This window comes from Staurois parvus, unplaced genomic scaffold (assembly GCF_062004578.1).
Source record: "Staurois parvus isolate SC_StPar_1 unplaced genomic scaffold, SC_StPar_1.0 ptg000734l, whole genome shotgun sequence".
Classification (NCBI taxonomy): domain Eukaryota; kingdom Metazoa; phylum Chordata; class Amphibia; order Anura; family Ranidae; genus Staurois; species Staurois parvus.
The window spans coordinates 2,967,463-2,993,400 of NW_028318530.1; the positions used below are offsets into that span (position 1 = coordinate 2,967,463).

At 41.3% G+C, this 25,938-nt stretch overlaps 1 protein-coding gene across 1 annotated transcript in view; it reads right to left on the bottom strand.

Annotated features, from left to right (window-relative positions):
- Nucleotides 1-14,259: 14,259 nt before the first annotated feature.
- UBE2K (ubiquitin conjugating enzyme E2 K) overlaps nucleotides 14,260-25,938 on the bottom strand; it is a 47,482-nt gene continuing 35,803 nt past the window's right edge. Inside the window, exons 6-7 of the mRNA XM_089654029.1 lie at nucleotides 23,370-23,498; nucleotides 14,260-17,603 (exon numbers count right to left, since the gene is read on the bottom strand). Of these exons, the coding sequence (XP_089510155.1) occupies nucleotides 17,529-17,603; nucleotides 23,370-23,498 (204 nt within the window). The 3' untranslated portion in view covers nucleotides 14,260-17,528. The remainder of the gene's footprint in view (nucleotides 17,604-23,369; nucleotides 23,499-25,938) is intronic.

A 25,938-nucleotide genomic window follows, 5' to 3' on the forward strand; every position in this document is an offset into this window, starting at 1 on the left:
ATATATATATATATATATATAATATTATTATACAGGACTTATGTAGCACCAACAGTTTGCTCAGCGCTTTACATTATGGAGGGAGAGAGTACAGTAACAATATAGTTCAATACAAGAGGGATTAGAGGGCCCTGCTCCTTGGAGCTTACAATCTAGGATATATATATATATATATATATATATATATATATATATACACACACACACACACACACACACACACACACACACACACACACGTGAAACTCAAAAAATTAGAATATCGTGCAAAAGTTCATTTATTTCAGTAATGCAACTTAAAAGGTGAAACTAATATATGAGATAGACTCATTACATGCAAAGCAAGATAGTTCAAGCCGTGATTTGTCATCATTGTGATGATTATGGCTTACAGCTCATGAAAACCCCAAATCCACAATCTCAGAAAATTAGAATATTGTGAAAAGGTGCAATATTCTAGGCTCAAAGTGTCCCACTCTAATCAGCTAATTAAGCCATAACACCTGCAAAGGGTTCCTGAGCCTTTAAATGGTCTCTCAGTCTGGTTCAGTAGGAATCACAATCATGGGAAAGACTGCTGACCTGACAGTTGTGCAGAAAACCATCATTGACACCCTCCATAAGGAGGGAAAGCCTCAAAAGGTAATTGCAAAAGAAGTTGGATGTTCCCAAAGTGCTGTATCAAAGCACATTAATAGAAAGTTATGTGGAAATAAATGAACTTTTGCATGATATTCTAATTTTTTGAGTTTCACACATATATATTTATTTTTTTTTCTGTTTTTACAGCAGACACCTTAGTGAATAAAATGGTGGGTGCTGCAATTTTTTATGTCACATTGTACACGCAGCGATTTTTCAAACTCAAATTTAAAAAAAAAAAAACACTTTTTTTACTTTTAATGCACAAAAAACATAATATATTGGCCAATTATTTGGTAAAATATGATGGTACACGAAGTAAAGAGATACCAAACATGACATACTTTAAAATTGCACATGCGCCATGCAATGGCGACAAACTGCATACATTTTTACTATCCATAGGCAACGCTTTAAAAGCCTTTACAAGCTACTCATTTTAGATTTACAAAGGAGGTCTAGTGGTAGAATTACTGCCCTTGATCTGACGTTCACGGCGATACCTCACATGCATGGTGCAACCGCTGTTTACATACTGGCACAGGGTCAACGCTCGCACACGCGGGAAAAGGGGGAGGGGGGCAGGGTGCTTTTTTTTGTTCTCACGTTATTTTGATTTTTTTTAATTATTCTTACACTAACCCCTTGGTATTAATAGTGATAAAAAAAAACTATCACAGGTAATGTAAATATCCCCTATAACGTTAATGGGCATTGTCATATATTCTTTTTTAGAAACGTGGGGTCTATCAGATTCTAGATACCTCCTCTGCCCTTACATTATCTAATCTCACCAAGATCGTTGAGATCAGATGCTTTCCCAATTTACAAATGGCGCAGTTTATATCCTGCGAAACTGAAGTGATGAAATGCTCGTAGCTTCAGATTTCTTAGAATATTGAGATTATTGCAACCATTCCAGTCTCCAATCAGCTCTATAATCAGCTGGCAGAAACACCAGCTGCATTCTCAGGTTCCCCCGATGACACAGGACTGTCCAAGAAGGCCGTATAAGGCAGCGGGGGAGGGGGGCGTATTCTCCCGCTGCTTGCAAAAGCAAGCCTGCAGCTAATTAGCCACTAGGATTGCTTTTACACGAAAGCCGATTTCCGGCTGAATAACAACGATACCAGGATGATGCCTGCAGCTGTAGGCATCATCCTGGTATAACCACTTAAAGTCCAGTGATGAACCAGTACGCCTCTGGTCCTTGTTGGGTGTACATGCTATGTTCTTTTTTTTCTTTTATGCAGCCTGTGAGCTGAATGAAAAAAAGACAAGAAATCTCTGCCAGAAAAAGTGTGGTATGCCCACCATTAGAATAAACTGCCCTGCATCCACCCACTTCTAATGGTGGGCACACATGAAATGTGCCAAAAAATATTATAAAATATATATGCCGAAGCATAGGGGCCATCCACCCACTGGCCACCCCAGGCCCCCATGCTTTGGCATATATGCTCTTTTTTTTTTTTTTTTTTTAACAGCAGATGAAAAATCTAATCCAACAGCACTGCACATACCTACTTATGTATATTCTTAGTGCAAGACCATGTTGCTGTCAGAATAAACAAGTCGGTGCTGCAGTGAATGACATCCTCATTTCTCAAGCAGGCTTTTTCCCCCTAAGATGGGTATTTACAAGCCGTTAGAGGAAGCCTTGGTGATTAGGTCGCATGGTGCCACATGCGCCAATTCAAAGATTGTACAAAATGTCTAAATAGTGGCACGCTTGAATAAAAATTGTCCACATATAAGTGGTACACCATATGGAAAAGGATGACACCAAGTCCCAAACTATCTTGCCACTGCTCCCATGTAGTCTGGGCATCCAGGGGGGGCTCCACGTGACTTTTCCCTCGTAAATCCGAAACTTATATGTATAGCCTGTTGCCCTCTCACAGGTCTTATACATCTTGACCCCATATCTGGCATGCTTGCTGGGGAGAAATTGTTTGAATGCAAGGCGGCCAGAAAAATTAATGAGGGACTCATCAACACAGATGTTTTGCTGGGGAGTATAGACATCTGCAAATTTTTGGTTAAGGTGATTTATGACAGGCCAAATTTTGTGGAGCCGGTCAAATTTAGGGTTACCCTGAGGACGATAGAGTGTGTTGTCATTGAAATGCATAAAACACATTATAGTCTCATATCTATGCCTGGCCATGGCAGCAGAGAACACAGGCATATGATGAATCATATATGGACCAATGCAACCGCAATTCATTTCTTTTTAGTAATGCGCATGTTGAGGGTTAGGCCCCAAAAAAACTTTAAATTCGGAAACCGTAATGGGTTTCCATGTGAATGGTCTGGCAAGGTTTGAATTTGGGTTGGCAGTGATACATTTTTGTGCATATAAATTGCTTTAATCCACAATCAATGCATGCAGATCTTCTGTGAAAAACAGCTCCAAAAAATCAAGGGGAGTAGTTAAATTTGCTGTTTCCACCTGAATTCTGGGTTGGGCAGTGAATGGGGGAAATACGGGTATTGCAGAATTTGTGGGCTACCATTCGGTATTTGCAAGCACGTCTGGAAGGATACTAGGGGCTCTACGGACCTGTGTGCGAATTCTTGGTGGCCACTGCACCAGCTTGTACTGCGCTTATGGGACTCGCCACATCACCAAGTGATATTGCAATGCTGATATGTGAAAGACCAGGATGTACTAGGCCGCTGGTGCTCACCAGTTCACCAAATCATGCAATTGTAACATCTCAGCAACCTGGGAACGGGTTTGGGTACGCCTGATCTAAGCAGGGACCTCTTCTCCATCGTCTGAGCTGTCAGGGTGCCGCTACTGTCTACTGGTTCATATTCTGAGGCTGATTGTATCAGTGAGTCTTCCCCTTCGCTCTCATCTGACATGCTCAGAATCCTGTAGGCCTCTTCACTAGAGTACCTTTCCATTGGCATTTTGGCCATGAAATTTATAGGCACCTAGTGCAACTCACAGAAATAAGAGCGCCTGGCTGTCAGGGACTGCCTGTACAACTACAAAAAAAATTTACCGACACCTGATTCTGTGAACACTACAGTTTTGTGTGCATTGTATCAAGTGACAGTGACCTACTGACACTACATTTGCTGGGGGGGGGGGGGGGTAAGCATAAGGGCTAAACGCAGGTGCCGGGGCTGATTCCACTAACGCTGCATTTTGGGGACACTATACTAATGTGAACGCTGGTATAGTGCTGATCTGATCAAAGATATTGATCCATTCAGACACTATACTAGCAATGGAGGTTGTGTATGTGAGCGTTTTCCTGGCAATCAAGGGGTTAAAAATGTGATGACTGGTGTACTAACGGGCAATGTGATGCTATCTGGGAAGGGCACAAAAACCGCGGGAGCACGAATCACGTATATGTACACGTGATTTTTCGTACACGTTCCGCCCAGTAGGAGTATTTCTACTATAGGGCAGCGCGGAAGCAGTTAAACATGTCCAGTAAAAAATTTTAAAAAATCAAATTTTGTCATAAATTTAGGCCAAAATGTATTCTGCGACATGTCTGTGCTAAAAAAAATTAAAGAAATAAAAAGAAATTGCAATTCGTGTAAAATGAGGAATTGGTTTACGTGAAAGTTATAGCGTTTACAAATGGCATTTTTTATTTTTTACCAATAATGGCGGCGATCAGCGACTTATAGCGAGACTGCGAGGGGCATTCTGACACTGGGGGGAACCGACATCCTCAGTTACAACAATACAGTGATCAGTGCATTAAAAAAACAAAAAACAAAGCACTGACACTGTACTAATGGCACTGGGCAGGAATAGGTTAACATGAGGGGTGATCAAAGGGTTAGCTGTGTGCTGGGAGTGTATTACTAGGGGGCAGGGGGTGCTTCACTGTAAGCACACTGCTCTGGATGGCTACGCACAGCCATCCAGAGCAGTGTGCCCGAGCTGACAGGGAGGAGCAGCCCTCCTCCCCATCAGTGATCGTCGGTAATCACCGGCCGGGACTCGGTGACTGACCGTGGCGCGGGTATTGCACATGCCCCCTACCCAGAAATGCAAAATCATGTATATATGCATGTGATTTTGTGCACCCATGCCACCCTGTAGCAGTATTTCTGCTATAGGGCGGTCGGGAAGGGGTTAAAGTGTTACTAAACCCAGGACCCTGTATTCACTATATCTGGTCTCCCACATTACACAGAACATGGAAATGCAATTATTTTAGTAAATATAAATATAAACTGCTAAATACACTGCTCAAAAAATTAAAGGAACACTTTTCAATCAGAATATAGCATCACGTCAATTAAACTCCTGGGATATTGATCTGGTCAGTTAAGTAGCAGAGGGGGTGGTTAATCAGTTTCAGTTGCTTTGATGTTAATGAAATTAACAACAGGTGCACTAGATGGGCAACAATGAGATAACCCCCAAAACAGGAATGGCTGTACAGGTGGAGGCCACTGACATTTTTTCCCCTACTCATCTTTTCTGACTGTTTTTCACTAGTTCTGCATTTGGCTAGGGTCAGTGTCACTACTGGTAGCATGAGGCGATACCTGGACCCTACAGAGGTTTCACAGGCAGTCCATCTCCTCCAGTATGGCACATCAATATGTGCCATTGCCAGAAGGTTTGCTGTGTCTCCCAGCACAGTCTCAGGAGCATGGAGGAGATTCCAGGAGACAGGCAGTTATTCTAAGAGAGCTGGACAGGGCCGTAGAAGGTCCTTAACCCATTAGCAGGACCGATATCTGCTCCGTTGTGCAAGGAGGAACAGGATGAGCACTGCAAGAGCCCTACAAAATGACCTCCAGCAGGCCACTGGTGTGAATGTCTCTGACCAAAAAGAAACAGACTTCATGAGAGTGGCCTCAGAGCCCGACATCCTCTAGTGGGCCCTGTGCTCACTGCCCGGCACCATAGAGCTTGATTGGCATTTGCCACTGAACACCAGAATTGGCAGGTCCACCACTTGCACCCTGTGCTTTTCACAGATGAGCAGGTTCACCCTGAGCACGTGACAGCCGTGAAAGGGTCTGGAGAAGCTGTGGAGAAAGTTATGCTGCCTGTAACATCGTTCAGCTTTACCGTTTTGGTGGTGGGTCAGTGATGGTCTGGGGAGTCATATCCATGGAGGCTAGACAATGGCACCCTGACTGCCATTAGGTATCGGATGAAATCCTTGGACCCGTTATCAGACCCTACACTGTGCAGTGGGTGCTGGGTTTCTCCTTGTGCATGACCATGCCCGGCCTCATGTGGCGAGAGTATGCAGGCAGTTCCTGGGAGGATGAAGGAATTGATACCATTGAATGGTCCCCACGCTTGCCTGACCTAAATGCAATAGAACACCTCTGGGATATCATGTTTCGGTCCATTTGACGGCACCAGGTTGCACCTCAGACTGCCCAGGAGCTCAGTGATGCCCTGGTCCAGATCGGGGAGGAAATACCCCAGGGCACCATCTGTCGTCTCACTAGGAGCATGCCCTGACATCAGGCATGCATACGAACATGTGGGGCCATACAAACTACTGAGTACCATTTTGAATTGCTGCAATGAAAATTTCAGCAACATGGATTAGCCTGCTGCATCATTTTTTCACTTTGATGTTCGGGGTGTCTTTGAATTCAGTCCTCTGTAGGTTGATAATTTTCATTTCCATCAAACGATGGGGCAGCCTTATGTTCCTAACACATTACCCAGTCCATATCAGTATAGATATCCAGCATATATTTCCCCATTGAGATCTGATGTGTTTTCAAAGTGTTCCTTTAATTTTTTTGAGCAGTGTACCTTTTCTCATCAGCAGTATATAGCAGTCTTGTGATTTCTATCAGTGTCTAGCAAAGCACTGATTAAAGCTTGTAGGAGGAGTTTGAATTTTACTCTAGGAGGGTGCAGAACCCCTGCCCCTCTGTCTGGACAGTGCTGATTGGCCCTGTGCTGATCACATACACTTAACCAAGAAAAAACACCCACCTCTTTAGCAATACACACCAAACTGAGCATGTGCAGAGCAACTCCCCATGGGTTCCGCAGTGAGTTTAACAAGCATGCTTTATTCCATATACAGACTTATTTTACAGTTGTGGGTTTAGTAACACTTCAAATTCTAAGGGCCCACCATATGGCTGGGATGCCTGCTCCGTAAGTAATTGCTGCAAGTTCAACCAGCAGCATGTGGAGATTGTGGGCACTTTACACAGTCATGTCAGCAAACATAAGAGGCAGGACTGCCAATCAGGGCCTCTTATGGCACTTTCAACACTACTGAGGTGCTTAGTTGTCCTCAATACAGCTGTCCTTGGCAGGAAGGAGGTAGCTTACTCACTTTACTAATAAGATAGGATTTGATTAACCACTTTAAGGCTGCCCTACAGCAGATTTACTACTACAGGGTGGATAATCTGTGCAAAATCATGTATATAAACATGCTTTTGCACTTATGCCACTTCTGCTGTGATTGGACAATGGATGAGCGCCGACACCCACTGATGGAGACTGACAGAACACAGCTCTACCTAAACAAGGCAGAGCTATGGTCTGTCAGATTTTATTCAGATAAAATCTAGCAGTTTACCTTGTTAAAAAAGAAAAAAGAGCACATAGTAAACACAAAAACACTGGCTAGGCACATACTGAACCCTTTTGATTGCCTTACATGTTTAACCCCTTCCCTGCCATTAATACAGTGACAGCGTATATTTTTAGCACTGATCACTGTATTAGTGTCACTGGTTGCAGCAGACAGTCTGACACTAACTCAGTCCCGCTATGAGTTGCTAATTGCTGCCATTACTAGTACAAAACAAAAAAAAATTATATATATATATATATATATATATACACACACATATATATTTGTAGACGCTGTATCTTTTGCACAAACCAATCAATATGCGCTTATAGGGATTTTTGGGGGTTTTAACCAAAATTATGTAGAATACATTTTGGCTTAAATTTATGAAGAAATTAGATTTTTTTTTTATTGGACATGTTTTATAACAGAAAGTAAAAATATTTTTATTGCAGGAGCACAATTGGGAAACACAAACAGGTTTTCACACGCTAAGGGCCATTTCACACTACATGCATTTCAGTTTTTTCTGCATCCAAAACGCAAACAGGAAGTAGGCTATATGGCTGTGAATGTCATAGTTCACATCAGTGTTTGCAGTTCCAGTGTGTTTCGGTTGCAGAAAAAAGTAGAACATGCTGCATTTTTTTTGGCACTGAACTGTACTGGAATTCGGTAAAATGCATAAAAAAAAAAAAAAAAAAACAACAACATACCCGAACACTCATCCCTAATTAAATTGAAAAAGAGGGGGGAAAAGGAACTGGAAAGCATAAAAATGCACTGGAACGCATCAAAAATGTACCAAAATGCATCAAAAACACACGAGGAAACTCATCTGGACTGTGTTTCTATAGTGTGAACTGGCCCTTACAAAAGTGCCTGAAAAGTGACCTTCATGGCATAAGAACCAGTGTTATTTTAAAGAAAGCTTTAGATTTCACAGTACTTTTGATGACTTTTGAAACCTTGAAGATTCGATGAGATTTTAGGGATTGTGTTTACACATACTTTAATAGAGAAACATTTCCTCTGATCATTTTCAAATGCAGAATACACGGCCTGAACCATGCAAGTAAATCCTACTACTCTAGTAGATGTTCAAACATAAGTTTATAAGAAAATTCTTTGCACATACCATGACTGGACAAATAATGTTCCAGAGTAAAAGTTTGTTTGCATTCATTCCAGACATCGAATGTTAAAAGCAATTTCCCAAACGAAACCCACATACATGTGTTAGAAATGCATTCAAGAAAAAAAATTTCCATTCAGCTCCTTTGAAATTTCACTGTGGTTGAAAATGAACGTCAGTGAGAAATGTGAACATTAGTAAAATTTAGTTCTGAATATTTCATTTTAATAATGTATAGTAGCAGGGATACAAACTGAAGAAGGATCTCAGAATCTGCCATGCATAGCAAGAGAACTGGGTCAGTTAACTTTTTGACTTCTACTTGTTCAATGGATCATGACCTCATCTACTTGCCTCTCCACCTTGGCCAATCGGTGGAAGCCATTCGCCAATTTAAAAAAAAATAAATAAAAAATACACGTTTGTCATGAATGGCATAGATGTGCTAAGAAGAGAAATGTCTCCTACTGCTGCTGTAACACAGCACCGCTTACTGTACATAGCACACGCTATTACATGATATTACAGGCTAAGCAGCAGTTCTGGCATGCAAGTAATTTGTTTGGTCCAAGCTCGACCAAAGGAATTATTTAACGTGTATTTCTACCTTTTCAGCCAAATTGGGATAACACCTTTTTATATTTGTTAAATGCCATCACAGCTTTAAAATAAATAAAAAAAACTGCTGCTTGCAGTTTTAGCTTCACTTTTCTGATAAGTCCAGCACAGAAAATCCTACTTTGTTCTCTTTATGAGGGGGGCTGACAAGAGATGCTTGCCATAATGAACCCTGTCTGTGCTGGCAGACCCCATCATCAAATGTAAATTACATTTGAACAATCTGTCCTAACAAAGGGTTAAAGACTTAGAAGCTGGTCTTCTGCATTGTATGTTAATGAGAGGAAGCTCAGACAGTCCTCGAGAGAGACTGACTCTGAAATTGTTAAAATTTCTTATAGTCTGCCATGAGACATTCTCCTGAGAAACATCGAATAGGCAAGAGATTTTTTTTTTTTCCCCCTTTCTCCTTATTTCCTTCACTGTATGTTTTTATTTACGTGGATGCATAAGTATTTGATCCCCTGCTGATTTTGAATGTTTGCCCACTCACAAATAAATTATCAGTCTAAAAATCGAATGTTCGGTGTATTGTAACACAGAGACAGAATAGCATCAACAAATTCAAAAGAAATGCATGTCTAACAAATTATGCACTGATTTGCATGTTCATGAGGGAACTAATTATTTGATCCCTTCACAAAACATGACTTTGTGATTGCCAACAAGGGATTTGCCACCAAGTATTGAGGTCAGACGTTTCCTGTAGTTGGCCATTAGGTTTGCACACATCTCAGGAGGGATTTTGGCCCACCCTTCTTGGCAGATCCTCTCCAAGTCTTTAAGGTTTGGTGGCTGATGTTTGGCAACTTGAACTTTCAGCTCCCTCCACAGATTTTCAAATCGGATTAAGGTCTGGAGACTGGCTAGGCCACTCCAGGACCTTAATGTAATTCTTCTTGAGCCACTCCTTTGTTGCCTTGCCCATGTGTTGTGGGTCATTGTCATGCTGGAACACCCATCCACGACCCATTTTCAATGCCTTGGCTGAGGGAAGAAGGTTCTCACCCAAGATTTGACGTTACATTGCCCCGTCTAATCGTCCCTTTGATGCGGTGCAGTTGTCCTGTTCCCGTAGCAGAAAAACACCCCCAAAGCAGAATGTTTCCACCACGTTTGACAGTTGGGATGGTGTTTTTGGGGTCATAGGCAGCATTCCTCCTCCTCCAAACATGGCAAGTTGAGTTGATGCCAGAGAGCTTGATTTTGGTCTCATCTGACCACAACACTTTCAACCAGTCCTCCTCTGCATCATTCAGATGTTCAGTGGCAAACTTCAGACAGGCCTGGGCATGTGCTTTCTTGAGCAGAGGGACCTTGTGGGCACTGCAGGATCTCAATCCTTGTCGGCGTAGAGTGTTACCAATTGTTTTCTTGGTGACTGTGGTCCCAGCTGCCTGGAGATCATTGACAAGATCCTCACGTGTAGTTCTGGGATGATTCCTCACTGTTCTCATGATCATTGACACTTCACGAGGTGAGATCTTGCATGGTGCACCAGACCTCAGGAGACTGACAATTGTTTTGTGTTTCTTCCATTTGCAAATGCTTGCACCAACTGTTGTCACCTTCTCACCAAGCTGCTTGGTGATAGTTGGTAGCTCAGTCCAGCCTTGTGTAGGTCTACAATCTTATCCCCGACATCCTTGGACAGCTCTTTGGTCTTTGCCATGGTGGAGAGTTTGGAATCTGATTGATTGCTCCTGTGGACAGGTGTCTTTTATACAGGTAACAAAATGAGATTAGCAGCACTCCTTTTAAGAGACTGCTTCTAATCTCAGCTTGTTACCCGACACCTGGTAGACAGAAATCCTGCTGAATGGTAGGGGATCAAGTACTTATTTCCCTCATGAACATGCAAATCAGTGCATAATTTGTTAGACTTGCATTTCTTTTGAATTTGTTGTTGCTATTCTGTCTCTCAGTGTTACATTACATCTACCAATCGATTCTTAGACTAATCATTTCTTTGTGAGTGGGCAAACATTCAAAACCAGCAGGGGATCAAATACTTATTTCCTTCACTGTACATACATATAGCAAAATTTAACTACAAAAGTGGAAGCAAGGTTTTCATTCCTCTGTTAAAAACAGCATTATTGGCAAAAAAATTACCTAAAACGCCCAGAACATTACACATTTTCTGACAAAGGATGTGGAATAAAAAGATGAATAAAAATTAATATGTTGTTAGGTATTTGCGCAATATTTATAAAATCTTTACTTTCAGAAGAAAAAAAATAAAAAATAGAAAATAGACAACTTAATTTAATCCCCAATTTTTTGTACAAAATAAAAAAGGTGAGGTAGCATCGATCCAAATAAATGTCAAATACGTCAAGCCTCAAAAATTGCATGCAGTCATAAAATGGCAATTAATTATGGTACTTACTGTAAAATGATCAATTTGGCAACATTTTGAATGTCTTTACAGCTCATCAAGTTAGAACAGACCATAAATGAGATACCTAGAATTATTGCTTTCACTCTGGAGTGTGTGGTGACATATCACATGCAAGGCACAATCATTTACATACACACATGTGCTCTATGCATGCGTTTGCATTTGTGTGTGCATAGAGCAACAGGGTTTTTTTTTTTTTCTATATTTTAAAACTTTATTTGGCACTTCATGTTATTGTTATCACAAGGTGGCTAATAACCCCCCTCCCTGTATGATAGCATTGGGCAAGAGACCGGTACTGTTTGTGGAGACATCATATCTTCCCTGCTCTCCTCCAGAGCAAGCACAGACCATATAAAAGTTCAGTAAAAATAAGTGGGCAGCTCTATCAGTATTCCACAAAATACGGGAGCGTGCTGTGCAACACAGAAGCAAAACAAGCAACTGCCACTGCAGTTGTGAGCTTATTTCAGCCTGCAGGCTGAACAAAAAAAGGAAAATCAGTTTGTTGCCAACCTTACTTTTCAATTTTTGCACTCATAGTTGTACTGCTAATGGCAAATGAAATCCTTCAATTAGTGTACACAGGTCCTGCAGGATTTCTCCAGGACTTCCCCCATCCTCTGGAACTCTCTACCCCAATCCATCAGACTGTCACCTAACCTCCTCATCTTCAGGCGCACCCTGAAAACCCATCTCTTCAGGGAAGCCTACCCCGCCCTCACCTAACAGCTGATCTATTACACTCCTCCTACCACTCCATCCCCCACAGCCACTTCGTCCTGTACCACTATCCCCTCCCTCCTAGATTGTAAGCTCGAAAGAGCAGGGCCCTTGAACCCCTCGTGTTTTGTTTTGTTACTGTATTGTCTCATGTACTGTCCCCCACTATAATGTACAGTGCTGAGCAAACCTTTTGGCGCTATATAAATACCGTATAATAATAATAATAATTTCAAGTAGAAGGCTTGAGAAGCAGCAATAACATGGGAAACTATAGAAAGATGCATAACATGGTATGTGCATGTAAATAATAAGGGCTCCATAAAATTATGCACATTTCATTAGGTGCAACAGATTTACAGTGCTGCTGACGTGCCGCAAAGACCACCCCCCCCCCCATATAAGTGGCAGTGGCTCTTTTCCCTATTACCATTGCTGCCTATAGGAGAGTTGTCCTGCTCCTGTCCACGTGAGACATAACATTAACAAGGGACAGCAAGAAATGGCCTATTTGTCCCGTAAAGTATTATTAAAGGCAAAACTTTTTTTTTGGAGTGGAGAGGGATTAGAACCCCTGCCAGGTTTTTATTACTGTCTGTGCCACCATTAGGGAGATTCACCCTCTCTATTTGTCCTGTTTACAAAATTTGGGGTTTTCTTTTCTTTCATTGATAATGGTATTGTATCCAGAAAAGTAATAGAAGGGATCTCTTCCAATGGTAAACTGGGGTCCCCAAGGAACTTCCTTCATTTGCAGGGATTTCTGCTCGCTTCCTGTTTAGCTATAGGATAGGAAGTGAAGGAAAATCTCTGTAATAGGACACAGATGGCATAAGAAAAAAAAAACCGGACAGGGGTTATAAGCATCTCATCTACATTTAAGTGTGGATGGCTGGTTTCCTTAGTGCAGCGTGGCCTCAGTCTCCAGCTGCTTTCACCAACGTCAGGAAGGTGGGCCAGTCTTTGTAACTGACAGCATAAGAAGTCGTCATTTACAGCCAACATCTTCGTGTGCCAACAGTGAAGGCATCACTACCCCCTCCTGAGCATGTGTCTGGGTTTGCCAAGCTCTGCTTTAAGGTAATAAAATCATAGGGTAAGTATGATAGTTAGGAGGGGTCAGCAATGGCAGCCCCCAACTATTTTCACTTTGGGGCATTCTAAGGAACACAGGATGTTAGGAAGAGAAATGCAGAAGAGCAGTATCTGGTAGGTAGTATCTGGTAAAATATTGGGGCAAATATAGATATTTCATCAATAGGCATGTACAGGTATAAAATGATATAATATAAATTCTTAGTCCAAATATTACTGGTATTCCCCAAGTGTTAAACACTACTGATGGATGTTCAAAAAAAAATGCCAAAACACGAGACTAACAAAGCAAAATGTTACATATCCTAAACACCGCATTTCGAAAAAGAGCACATCTGTTATTCTTCATGACAGAGCTTCAGCAATAAGTATACAGGACTGATGTCTTCATTATATATACTAAGCAAAAAAAAAAAAAAAAAGTATATCGAATCAGTCCCAGCTGATGCAAAACTGAAATGCTTTCAGCTATTAACTAAAAGCACATAAAAAAAAATAAAACAAAAGCAAAACATCTGATTTTGACACTTTTTGTTTCCTTGGTGACTATTCACACCTACATCCCCACACACATTAACACAAAGCAGATGCATTAGCACTATTGTGTGTCACTGAAAGCAATGCTCCAAAATGAAAAAGTGTGAATGAGCCCTGAAGGAAACATATACTATATAATATATATATATATATATATATATATATATAATATAAAATACTCTAAGCTGCTGACTCAACAACCACTGAATTAGGACTTGCTATCAGTTTCTTCCAGGTCAGTGACAAAGTATTGAGACCAGAGGCAGACAGGCACCTAGCATTTTCAGGTCAGGAATGGCAGCTTCCAGATTCTCAAGTTAACAAAAGCAACAACGTATATTGTGAACGGTTTTAGCTCTTTCTTTAGATACTGCCAAATCTTATACAATATCACATTCCTACTTGGTAAGCCATTAAATCCATATTTTTCCATTTGCTTTAATTTAGGCAGAAAAGTATTTATATATACATTGTTTAAAATATCACAAAAAAACAATATTGACAATCTTTTGAACACTCTCAATAGTAATAAATAAAAATCACACACATTTATATTTTGGAAGTTTTTTTTTCTTTTTTTTTTCTTTTTTTTAAACTTTATTTGTTGCACTATTCCAAACATACCAAACCTCTGTCAGATGGTGTGGAATGTACCACAGGTATGCAAATTACTCCAATAGTCTGATAGCTTAATGTTGCCTTTAAAACAGTTATTTGGGCTACTGCAAATGGCACAGACCTACAAAATATGAAGGTAAAGAACATACTTTCAGTACCAGATTCATCTTAAGAGACGCAATTGGCAACATGTCTGAGAAAGGCCAAGATATGAGTAAGCAAATTATCTTGTTTATGTCTTATAGCAAACCTTAATTTCAAAATAAAAAAAATAGGCGTCAAAGACTTACTTGATTTCATCAACTGTTTATTACAGAAGAGGAATTATGGATTCAGGTAATTTGCAGCAGCTCATTAAAATGCAAGGATTCACATCTCATTAATCTGTGAACCCTTAATCTTTATATATTCCGGTGTCTATCTGCACAATTAAGAAAGAACAGCAAACAGACAAGTTAAAAAAAAATGAAATATGGCATATGGATGGGAATGGTTGCCACCTGTACAGTCATGTAAGCACTTGTTTTAAAGGCTTGATCACACAGGGGCCCTTCCCAGCAGTTTGTGAGTGCTTTGCACACAGTTATAACCCCTGACAATAACCCTGCAAACGCCAGCGATTATACTATTTATTGAACTTAATGGCTCAGCTCACACTTTGCAGCTGAGGGTCAGGGCATTGTAATGTGGTGGTCATGCAGCTGCCTATTGTGTTCTAAGACTTATGGCACACTAGGAGTGTGGCCCAACTGCAGGCCGAACACTGCCTGTGAAAACACACTGCTTCTCTGCTCTTCTATAGAAGAAGCACAAGCAGAATGAGGCCTGAGACTTGATTGGATATCGGTTCCTAAACGTGCCCTTTGGAGATTTACCATTTGTGCATGTTTTGTACTTCTGACAACAGTATGGAGAAATCCAGCTGCTTACTTTGATCAGGAACTGAATCACTCATCCATGCTCTTAAAAGAAAATTTGCAGAGCATGTACATGTTGCTGAGGCCCAAGGACAACTTCCAGAAACCAAAGGCTACTAAAATCAGCAGCAGTATTTACTGTTCAAGCAACAGCCAAAACAAAAAAAAAAAAAAAAAAACACTTTCTTTAATTTCTCAGTGGAGCTCAATGCGAGTGTTTGGATTGGGTTATTTATTTACTCATTTATTTTGTTACCTACCTCAATCTCATTACATTTCTTGTCACTCAAATTTATGCATCAAACCCAGAAAGTCTTCAGCAGAATTCATGTGTTTGATACTTGAAATATATCTGCTATACAAGACTCTCTGCTCTTGCGTGGCAGACCAAAAACAGCTACACAGATTCATTTCACTAATTTAATCTAGAACTGCCTGAAATCAATGGCTATGCTGACAACGTGAGCCTACCAGACCTGATGCACATACACAGAACAGCGCACAATAATGTGATGCTACAATCAAGCACAAACATGTACCTTCCAGTGTTTCAGGTCTAGTATTCCCACATTCACACAGCACAAGTAGTCAGTCACAGGCCATGATCATAAACTGCATATTTAAAGTTTTAATAGAGGACATGCAGCCCCCACTGAGCATCTCCCAAGGAGTGTCTGAACAGTGTACATAACACAGTTACGTAGCATATACTGTAGCTAGACTAAGGTATTCACATCATGCTGCAATATGTCAAAAAGGTATAAGCAGTGTTCAGGTCACATCTGATCCCACATATCTCCCACTAGGACAGCTTTGGAAAGCTGATTGAGCATAATAGCCCTCTGTACTCGGTCTTGCCTGTGTTTACAAAGCCTACAAATGTAGTCTGAAAAGCATGCATCACCAAACCTGTAGACTGCTGGTTATAAATACCCGTCAGCTTTAGCAATGGTCTGTAATTTGTTAAACATCTGGAAAAGTTAAGATTAATTTGGTCAAAGACCACGGAGGAAGTCGTCTCTACAGTAAATGTCAAGTGCACCTTGTCGAACTACATAAGGAAACCACTGCGAATGCACACTATGATTTCAATGACTATGAGCCACTTGTATTTGTGGGTTTTAGAGTCCGTTTAAGAGCTAAAGACAAATCATTGAATTTGCTTTCTCATTAATTGGCTCCTTTCATCCTTAAAGCATTATCTGTGTTGTGGAGTTGGTCAGTTTGTAGCAAGTTTACAAGTTCCAGCACTCCTGAGCAACAGCTGGGACTTGGAGAAGGGGAATCTGTAGTGAGGAAAGGCATGCGAACTTACAAGCAGTTCCTTCCCTTAATAAGAGTGGCCACTCTTGGTCTACACACTAGCTCTATGGCAGAGCAGATAAAGCATGATGGTCTTATGATTGGTTCCAACAGCTCACCATCTCCAACAGTGATCAAGAAATCCCAGTGGGGATTGATATCACAGCTGATCTACCATTTAGGCCTTTATGTTGGGGAGAGGACAGTGCCAGAGGATGGAAGCTTTTTCTCCACCACATATCTTCCCTCATGACGGATTCCTATTGACAAACGGCTGGAAAAAAAAACAAGCCACCATGGCTAGATGTATGAATTTGTCATTGTGATCATCTTCTTGTCTCCAGCAAGCCAGAAAAAGAATGATCAATCTAAACTCAAAAAATACTAAACATATTTCAGATGAATTGTTCTGATGAATGAATTTAACCCATACGGTGTACATGCATGCAAGTCCACAGACACAAAGAATGGTTGGTACTAGCAGTATTGTAGACATTGATGGCAAATAGGAGGCCTAGCTCTCCAAAAAATGAGTCTGCCAAGGTTTCTCCTCCTGTGGAGGAGATCAAAGCAGAAAACCAAAACATAATGGGCCCTTGTGCCGCTCTCGGTAACACAGTAAACACAAATGCATATTTTTCTTTCCCATTGGTTCAGCTCCAAGATTTCTTTCTGGTTTTTTTTGTTTGTTTTTTGTTTTTTACAATATTAACGAAAAAAAAAAAGAAAAAAAAAAGAAAAAAAGGATGCTCACCCCCCCTCCCTCCCTTCCCCTCCGTTTGGTTGTTGTTTAATTTACACATTTAATTTGCCATATTTACAGAGCAGTTTCTTTTCCCATCAGTCTCCAGAACGGTTTAAATAGCATTGTCACGCAGGAGTGCCGTTTTTGTGTTGTGGATTTTTCTTTGATGCAGAATCCTAAAAATAACAGATGGCGTGCTGTTTGGGAAGGGGCGAGCAGGATCAGGTGACCTCTCTCAGTTACTCAGGAGTAATTCTGTTGCAGTTTCTACGTCCCATGCTTTTGATGACAAAGCTGCTATTACTGCATTCTGAAGAAGAAAAAGAAAAGTAGTGAGAGTTGTAGCATGCTCTATGTGTTAGTGGAGCCCACATCTTATTAAAAGGAAAAAAAAAAAAGGAATACACACACAGCGGGTAAAACAAGTATTGAACTCGTCACAATTTTTCTTAGTAAATATATTTCTAAAGGTGCTATTGACATGACATTTTTTACCACGTTGGGAAGAACCCATGCAATCCATACATACAAAGACACCAAAACAAGTAAGTTAAGAAATCAGGTTATGTGTAATAAAATGGAATGACATAGGGAAAAAGTATTGAATATGCTAACTGAAATTTATTTACTACTTTGTTCAAAATCCTTTTTAGTTAATGACAGCTTTAAGATGCCTCCTGTATGGAGAAACTAGTCGCATGCATTGCTCAGGTGTGATTTTGGCCCATTCTTCCACACAAATAGTCTTCAAATCTTGAAGGTTACGTGGGCCTCTTCTATGAACTCTGATCTTTAGTTCTTTCCATAGATTTTCTATTGCATTCAAGTCAGGTAATTGACTGGTCTGTTCTAGCAGCTTTATTTTCTTTCTTTGAAACCAATTGAGAGTTTCCTTGGCTTTGTGTTTGGGATCATTGTCTTGCTGAAATGTCCACCCTCATTTCATCTTCATCATCCCGGCAGATGGCAGCAGATTTTTATCAAGAATGTGTTGGTACATTTTTCCATTCATCCTTCCGTCAATGACATGAAGTTTGCCGGTACCATACACTGAAAAACAGCCTCTGTCTTTTTTTTTTGTTTATAGTGCAAAAAATAAAAACTGCAGTGGTAATCAAATACCACCAAAAGAAATCTGTATTAGTGGGGAAAAAAATTACAATATTATTTGCATACAGCATTGCATGACCGCCCAACTGTCAGTTAATGTAACGCAGTATGTCATTGTCTGACGGCTGCCAGACTGACTATCCCCCACCATTGGGGAATGCATTGTGTTCTGACCCTTCTAGAGTGGGTCAAGGAGATGGATCATATTAAATGCATGGAGTCACTCCTGGCGCAGGAATTGGGCACTTACGAACGCTGTCACCAGACCTGGCTCCCCTGGAATATACAGTTGTGTTCAAAATAATAGCAGTCAGACATCACTAACCTGATCAATCACTGTTTTTGGTAGAAATTATATTTCTACATGACAAATAATTTACTAGCAGGTGTAGTAGAGTAATAGAAATCCAACAGACCCAACAGTCATGACATGCATGCTGCTGATTCTGTGTAATTGAATCACTAATTGAAAGGGGCATGTTCAAAATAATAGCAGTGTGGAGTTCTATTAGTGAGGTCATTCATTCTTTGAAAAACAGGTGGCAATTATTGCCCTTATTTAAGGAAGGAAGGCAGCAAATGTTGTACATGCTGGTTACAGTGCATTTCTCTCTGAAAATTCTGAGGAAAATGGGTTGTTCCAGACATTGTTCAGAAGAACAGCGTACCTTGATTAACCTCCCTAGCGGTATTCCCAAGTGTAGCTCGGGGTAAAATGTCAGTGCCAAAAGCGGTAACCCTGAGCTACACTCGGGCTTACCATGCAGCGCTGCATAGTGAGTCCCTGCAGAGCTTACCTTGTCCTTCGCTCCCGCGATGTGTCCCCTGCAGCGTCCCCGGCCATCTCCTCCGGCCGATGCCGGCATCCGGCTTCTGTGTACCGGTCCCTGTGACGTCGGGACGTACGGGCGCCGCCGGTGGCGGTGGGAAATTTGAAAATTTTAAAAAATGTCATTTTTTTCAAAACAAATTTTTCATAGTAAAACATTGCTGTTTCAACCCATTTCACATACATATTGTCCCTAGTGCTTTGTCCTGTGCCCTGCCTGCATTTTGTCTGTTCTTTCTGCCTGGAAACTGAGAAACGTCCATGGCGTCCAAAAAGTGTCCCTTTAGGTCAAAAGCGGGTTTGGACCAGCTAGAGAACAGCGATAGTAAATCAGAACCACTTGCAGAATTGAGTGATAATAATTTGTGGGGAAATTTGTCATCAGACACTGAAAACGATTTTGCGACTTTGCTCAGCAATGTATGAACTTGGTGCTCTATTTCAAATTTCAGTGTTTTCGGTTTGATTATATTATTGAATTAAATGTATTATTATTATATTATTTTTTTATGATTATTTATTAAATTATAATTTATGATTTCGTGTTTCAAATTTTATCATACCCGGAATGTTTAATAGACTCTTGTTCGGACAGATTTCAGTGAGTTATTCCTAAAAATTACAGCCTACAATAAAAAAACTACATATTTCCATGCAAAATAATGGTACCGCTTTCAGCACCAAAAATCTGAAATAATCATATCGTCAGGGAGGTTAAAAAGTTGATTGGAGAGGGGAAAACATATAAAGAAGTGCAGAAAATGATAGGCTGCTCAGCTAAAATGATCGCAAATGCTTTAAAATGGCAACCAATACCTGAAAGATGTGAAAGAAAGCGAAAAACTACCATTCGAATGGATAGAATAGCCAAAATGGCAAGGACTCAGCCAACAATCAGCTCCAGGAAGATCAAAGAAGGTCTAAAGTTACCTGTGAGGACTGTTACAATTAGAAGAAGCCTAAGTGAAGCCAAGCTATCTGCAAGAAGCCCCCGCAAAGTCCCAATGTTGAAAAAAAGACGTGCTGAAGAGGTTACAATTTACCAAAGAGCACATTGACTGGCCTAAAGAGAAATGGAGCAACATTTTGTGGACTGATGAAATTAAGATTGTTCTTTTTGGGTCTAGTGGCCGGAGAGTTTGTCAGACGACCCCCAAACACTGAATTCAAGCCACAGTACACTGTGAAGACAGTGAAGCATGGTTGCGAAAGCATCATGATATGGGGATGTTTCTCATACTACGGTGTTGGGCCTATTTATCGCATACCAGGGATCATGGATCAGTTTGAATACATCAGAATACTTGAAGAGGTCATGCTGCCTTATGCTGAAGAGGAAATGCCCTTGAAATGGGTGTTCCAACAAGACAACGACCCCAAACACACCAGTAAACGTACAACATCTTGGTTCCAGACCAACAAGATTGACGTTATGGAGTGGCCAGCCCAATCCCCGGATCTTAATCCAATAGAAAACTTGTGGGGTGACATCAAAAATGCAGTTTCTGAGGCAAAACCAAGAAATAGAGAAGAACTGTGGAATGTAGTCCAATCATCCTGGGCTGGAATACCTGTTCACAGGTGCCAGAAGTTGGTTGACTCCATGTAACACAGATGTACAGCAGTTCTCAGAAACAGTGCTTATACAACTAAATATTAATTAAGGGACTCAAAGGAAAGAAAAATCTTCAAACAAACATTTTTCAGTTTATATAGTGAATGTTTGAGTTTGTAAAGAAGAATACAAACACTGCTATTTTTTGAACAGTAATATTCCCTTTTCTTCAATTTGTTTTTAGAGGAACAACACACATTTGATATATTTTTCTTCATGTTTTGATTTGGAATAGAATGTGTAGTGTTCCCAATGCAGGAAATAAAAGTTATTAGAAGGATTTTGAGCTTTATTCACTTTTTTCAACACACTGCTATTATTTTGAACACAACTGTATACAGAGAATCTTCTGTATTACGCGACCTCTTGGCTGCTTGAACGGGAGTTTTCTTTTTTCTCTGGTCCCTAATGGTCTGTTAGGCCCTTGGGCATCTTTGCTCAGGCGAGCCTATTCTTGTTTCACCCCTTCTATCCCCCCCTTTAATCACCTTCCCTCCCCCTTTTATTTTTTCTCCCCTGGCACTAGACTGGATAAGATAAGGCAATGGGTATCGCTAGTACACCCTGTCCTTTTTTTCCCCCTGGGCTAGTCTCTGTTTTCAAGTATGGTAAGGCCTTCCACAGTTTTATTATTACTCCGTTGCTCTCCTTGCCTTTGCTACCTGTACTCCCTTGGGGCCCAGACTTGCCTATAATAAATATAGGCCAACTTATATGAGGCTGCAGGTTTTGTACTTGTTGTCAATTACTGCCATCATCTAGTGCCAGGGCGTTATTGTTTATTATTAACTTAACGGTTTTCCTTTTTTCATGTTATCCTCCGCACCCCCCCCCTTCTTTCTCTCTTTGCTTACTGTGGATATTATTGCGTTCCCCTTTTTTATTCTACTCCTCCTAACCCTAATTCTGTATTTTCGATTTTGTATTTTATTATTGTTAACGTCTATAAAGACGGCTTTTACCTCTCTGTTAAATTTTATAAAACCTCAATAAACTCATATTCATCATGAAGTAATGCAGCGCTGTATTGCAAAAAATGGCCTGGTCATGAAGGGGGGTAAATCCTCCGAAGGGCAAGTGGTTCACCTACTAATTTAAAAGGGAGATCAAGAATGGGGATGCGTTTTCAGGGCTGTGGCCAACGCGGGGATGAGCTTCACACCTGGTGGACCTGCCCCTGCTTAGTGGGCTTCTGGTCTAGGATCTTCGCCCTTCTGTCAACCCTCTTCCATGTACCTTTTCACAAAGATGCTAGATAAGCACTTCTACACTGTCCAATTCCAGGATTTTTCTCCTATCAGCAGAAATTGGCCACGTACCATTTTATAGCTGCCAAGTGGGCAATAGCCAGAGCATGGAAAAACCCTCAGTCCAGCTAGCGTAAGTGAAGAGCATTTTGACTACCCTAATGATCCATGAGAAAATTACTAGAATTCTTCATGACACCCATTACAAATTCCTGAAGGTTTGAGACCACTGGTGGTCATATGCCCTTCCAACTCTGCCCCCGGATTGTATGGGAGCCCTGCCAGTTGCTAGCATGCAGGATTTTTTGCTCTTTTTCCTGGCCCTTGTCCTTTCCTCTCTCTCTCTGTGCTGCTTTTCTTTCTTTGGGGCTCTCCCTGCCTTTTTCCTTTACTTCTTACCCCCCCATCCCCTTCCTCTGACATCTGCACTCCCCAAGGTTCTTGGTTTGAACCCTTTGGGTCCTTCATTTGGTACTGGCCTGGCCCTGTTAGTCTTGGTCAGTCTGTAATATTATATGTTTAAAGCATAAATTTTACTATTGTAGTTTTATTTGTTCATTTCCCCTGCGTGGGAAACAAATACTTACTTTGATATGTTTGCATTGTATTACAATAATAATTATTGTACCAGAAGAATGAGGATGCATTTCAATCTGGTATTGTTTAGTTTCATACAGTTTTATGGTTGACCCAGGTCTGTCAGCTATAGTCAGATCCCCACACTGGCTATACACAAGGAAGAGGACTTAATATCTTTCCAGAATAGGCCATAGGAGTTTACAATCGGCCACACAAAAGGGTTAAATATGGATCCAACAAATAAGCACTAGGGCTGACAAAAAAAACAAAAAACAAAACTTGATAGACCACAGAATAAGTGTGCTGTATATGGTTTTTATATTGCATTCCATTATGAGCCCCTACTCTGCATTGCTTTCAATGTCAGCAATATCATCAAGGATGGAGACGAGGGGCCAGTGAACCACACAAGCTATTGTTGTAAGCCTTTTTTTTTTTAAGACAGCAGAGATATCTTTTTGCCCTAAGAACTGTAAAAGTATCTTTCAGGAGTTCAATGTCCTTTAGACAGCTGTGTCTGATTGGTGGTCATGGGTACCATAAACTACCGCTTACTGCATTTTAATCTTAAAAATGCAACAAAAGCTTTATTTAGATAGCAGACCCTTGCTGAAAATTAAACAGCACTCTCTAGTCTGAAAAGACCAAACAACTGAAATTGTTCCACTGTAGTAAATACACAAGTACACAACTTACTTTATCAAAACCCATAGCACAAAGGTTTTCTATTTTTCTCGTGTATTCTGGACTAGTGACAGGCGCTCCTGCATATACATGTGCCCAAAGCCGAGCTGTCTGTTTAAACATGTCTGGATTTTGCTTGTACTAAAAACAAAACAAAACAAAAAATCAGTAAACAAAGTAATCAATTTAAAAGTGCTTTTTCACTTTAAAAAACTAGTGGAAAGTCCCTCTCTATGCTTAGCTAATAAACCACAAATGCTTTCACATACTAAATGGCAGCTAGGTGTGTGTCAGGACAATGTCCAGTCTCTGAACACTGTCACAGCTGTGGAAGCTTTTCAATAAACATCTATTATCTACTCTTTAACCTTCACATTTTTTTATTATTATACAGGATTTATATAGTGCCAACAGTTTGCGCAGCACTTTACAATATAAGGGAGAAAGTACAATTACAATACATTTCAGTACAGAACCAGTGAGGAGGGAGCTGCAGTAATCAAGGCGGGATAAAACCAAGGCGTGGATGAGTTGTTTTGTGGTGTCATTGGTCAGAAAGGGGCGGATTTTGAAAATGGTCTGGAGGTTGAGACGGCAGAATTTAGCCAGTGATTGGATGTGGGGCCCAAAGGAGAGGTCAGAGTCTAGGATTATGCCTAGCACCCTGGCATGAGGGGAAGGACCAGTGGTTGTGCTGTTGATGTTAATGGTAAAGTCGTGAGTGGGGAGGTCGGGGGAGGGGGGGAGGAAGTTTTGGAAAGATTGAGTTTAAGGTAGTGGTGTGACATCCATACTGATATGTCGCTCAGTAGATTTGTGATACGTGAGGAGGTTGAGGGGGTGAGCTGGGGAGTGGAGAGATAGATCTGGGTGTCATCAGCATGGAAGTGGTATTGGAAGCCATGGGAGGTTATCAATTGGCCCAGGGAGGAGGTGTAGAGAGAGAAAAGGAGAGGCCCAAGGACAGAACCTTGGGGTACCCCAATGGAAAGAGGGAGAGAAGCGGAGGAGGAGTTGTATGTGACACTGAAAGTGCGCTGAGAAAGGCAAGAGGAGAACCAGGAGAGAAGCAGAGTCATGGAGGCCGATGGAGTGGAATTTACTGAGGAGCAGAGTGTGGTCAACTGTGTCAAAGGCAGAGGAAAGGTCAAGGAGTATGAGTATGGGGTAATGGCCATTGGTTTTAGCAGTTTGTAGGTCGTTAGTGAGTTTTAGTAGGGCAGTTTCAGTGGAATATTGTGGGAGGAAGCCAGACTGTCGGGGATCAAGAAGGTTGTTGTTGTCGGTGAGGTAGCAGTTGATACGATTGTGAACAAGGCGCTCGAGAAGCTTGGAGGCAAACGGGAGCAGGGAGATGGGTCTTAAGTTATTCAAACAGGTGGAGTCCAGCGAGGGGTTTTTTTTGAGTATGGTGGTAACCAGTGCATGTTTGAGTGGGGAGGGAAAGGTGCCCATGGAGAGTGAGAGGTTGAGGATGTGGGTTAGAAAGTTTAGGATAGAGCAGGAAGGAGGCTGCAACAGTCTTGAGGGGACAGGATCCAGGGGACAGGTGGTAAAGTGGGCCTTGGAAAGGAGTTCAGTAACTTCCTTGGTGGTAACAGGGTCAAAGCAGGAGAGTGTTGAGTGTGGTGTTGGGCCTAGTATGCTGGTTGAAGGAGGAAGCTTGACACTGGAGATCTTGTCACAAATTGTGTAAATGTTGTTCTTGAAATGACTGGCAATCTCCTGTGAGGTAAGTAAGTTGGAGGGTTTAGGCAGTGGGGGGTGGAGTAAGGAAATAAGGGTAGAAAAGAGTTGACGAGGATTGGATGAGAGGGTCTTGATGAAAGTGTTGTAGTAGGTTTGCTTAGCAGCGTGGAGGCTGGAGTTGTATTTGAGAAGAGCGGATTTGTAGAGGGTCAAGTCTTTCAGGGATTTAGTTTTAAGCCATGCTCGCTCAAGAGTGCGGCTGCGTCTCTTGAAACTTATGGTGTCATCTGTTTGCCAGGGTTGTGACAGGCGAGGCCTGGTTCTGCGTGTAGAGAGAGGAGCAAGGGCGTCCAGGGAGAATGATAGATAGTTGTTGTAGGCAGATGTGGCCAGGTCTGGGTAGGACAGGGGTGCAATTTTATCATAGAGGCACTCAGTAGCAGAGTGAAGAAGGTCAGGACTCAGGTGGTGGAGGTTTCTACAGGTAATGGTTTGGTGGCTGGAGGCATGGGAGGTAGGAGGCAGGGAGAGTGTGAAGCTGAAGAAGTTGTGATCAGAGAGATGAAAAGGGGTGTTAGAGAGGTTACAGGGAGTGCATACGTGGCAGAATACAAGGTCGAGGGTGTTGCCATTGGGAGTGGGTGGTGGATTGTGTTAGGTTGAGTAGTTGAGAAGTGGTGAGAAGTGGCTGAGGTGTGAACATTGACTGGGATGTTAAAGTCACCGAGAATTATGGCAGGCACCTCAGAGGAGAGAAAGTAAGGTAGCCATGCCGAAAAGTCATCAAGCGTGAAACTGGGCCCGGAGGCCGGAAGATGACTGCGATCCTCAAACAAACAGGAGAAAAGAGATGAATACAGCGCACTTCAAAAAGAGCAGAGGGACAGAGACG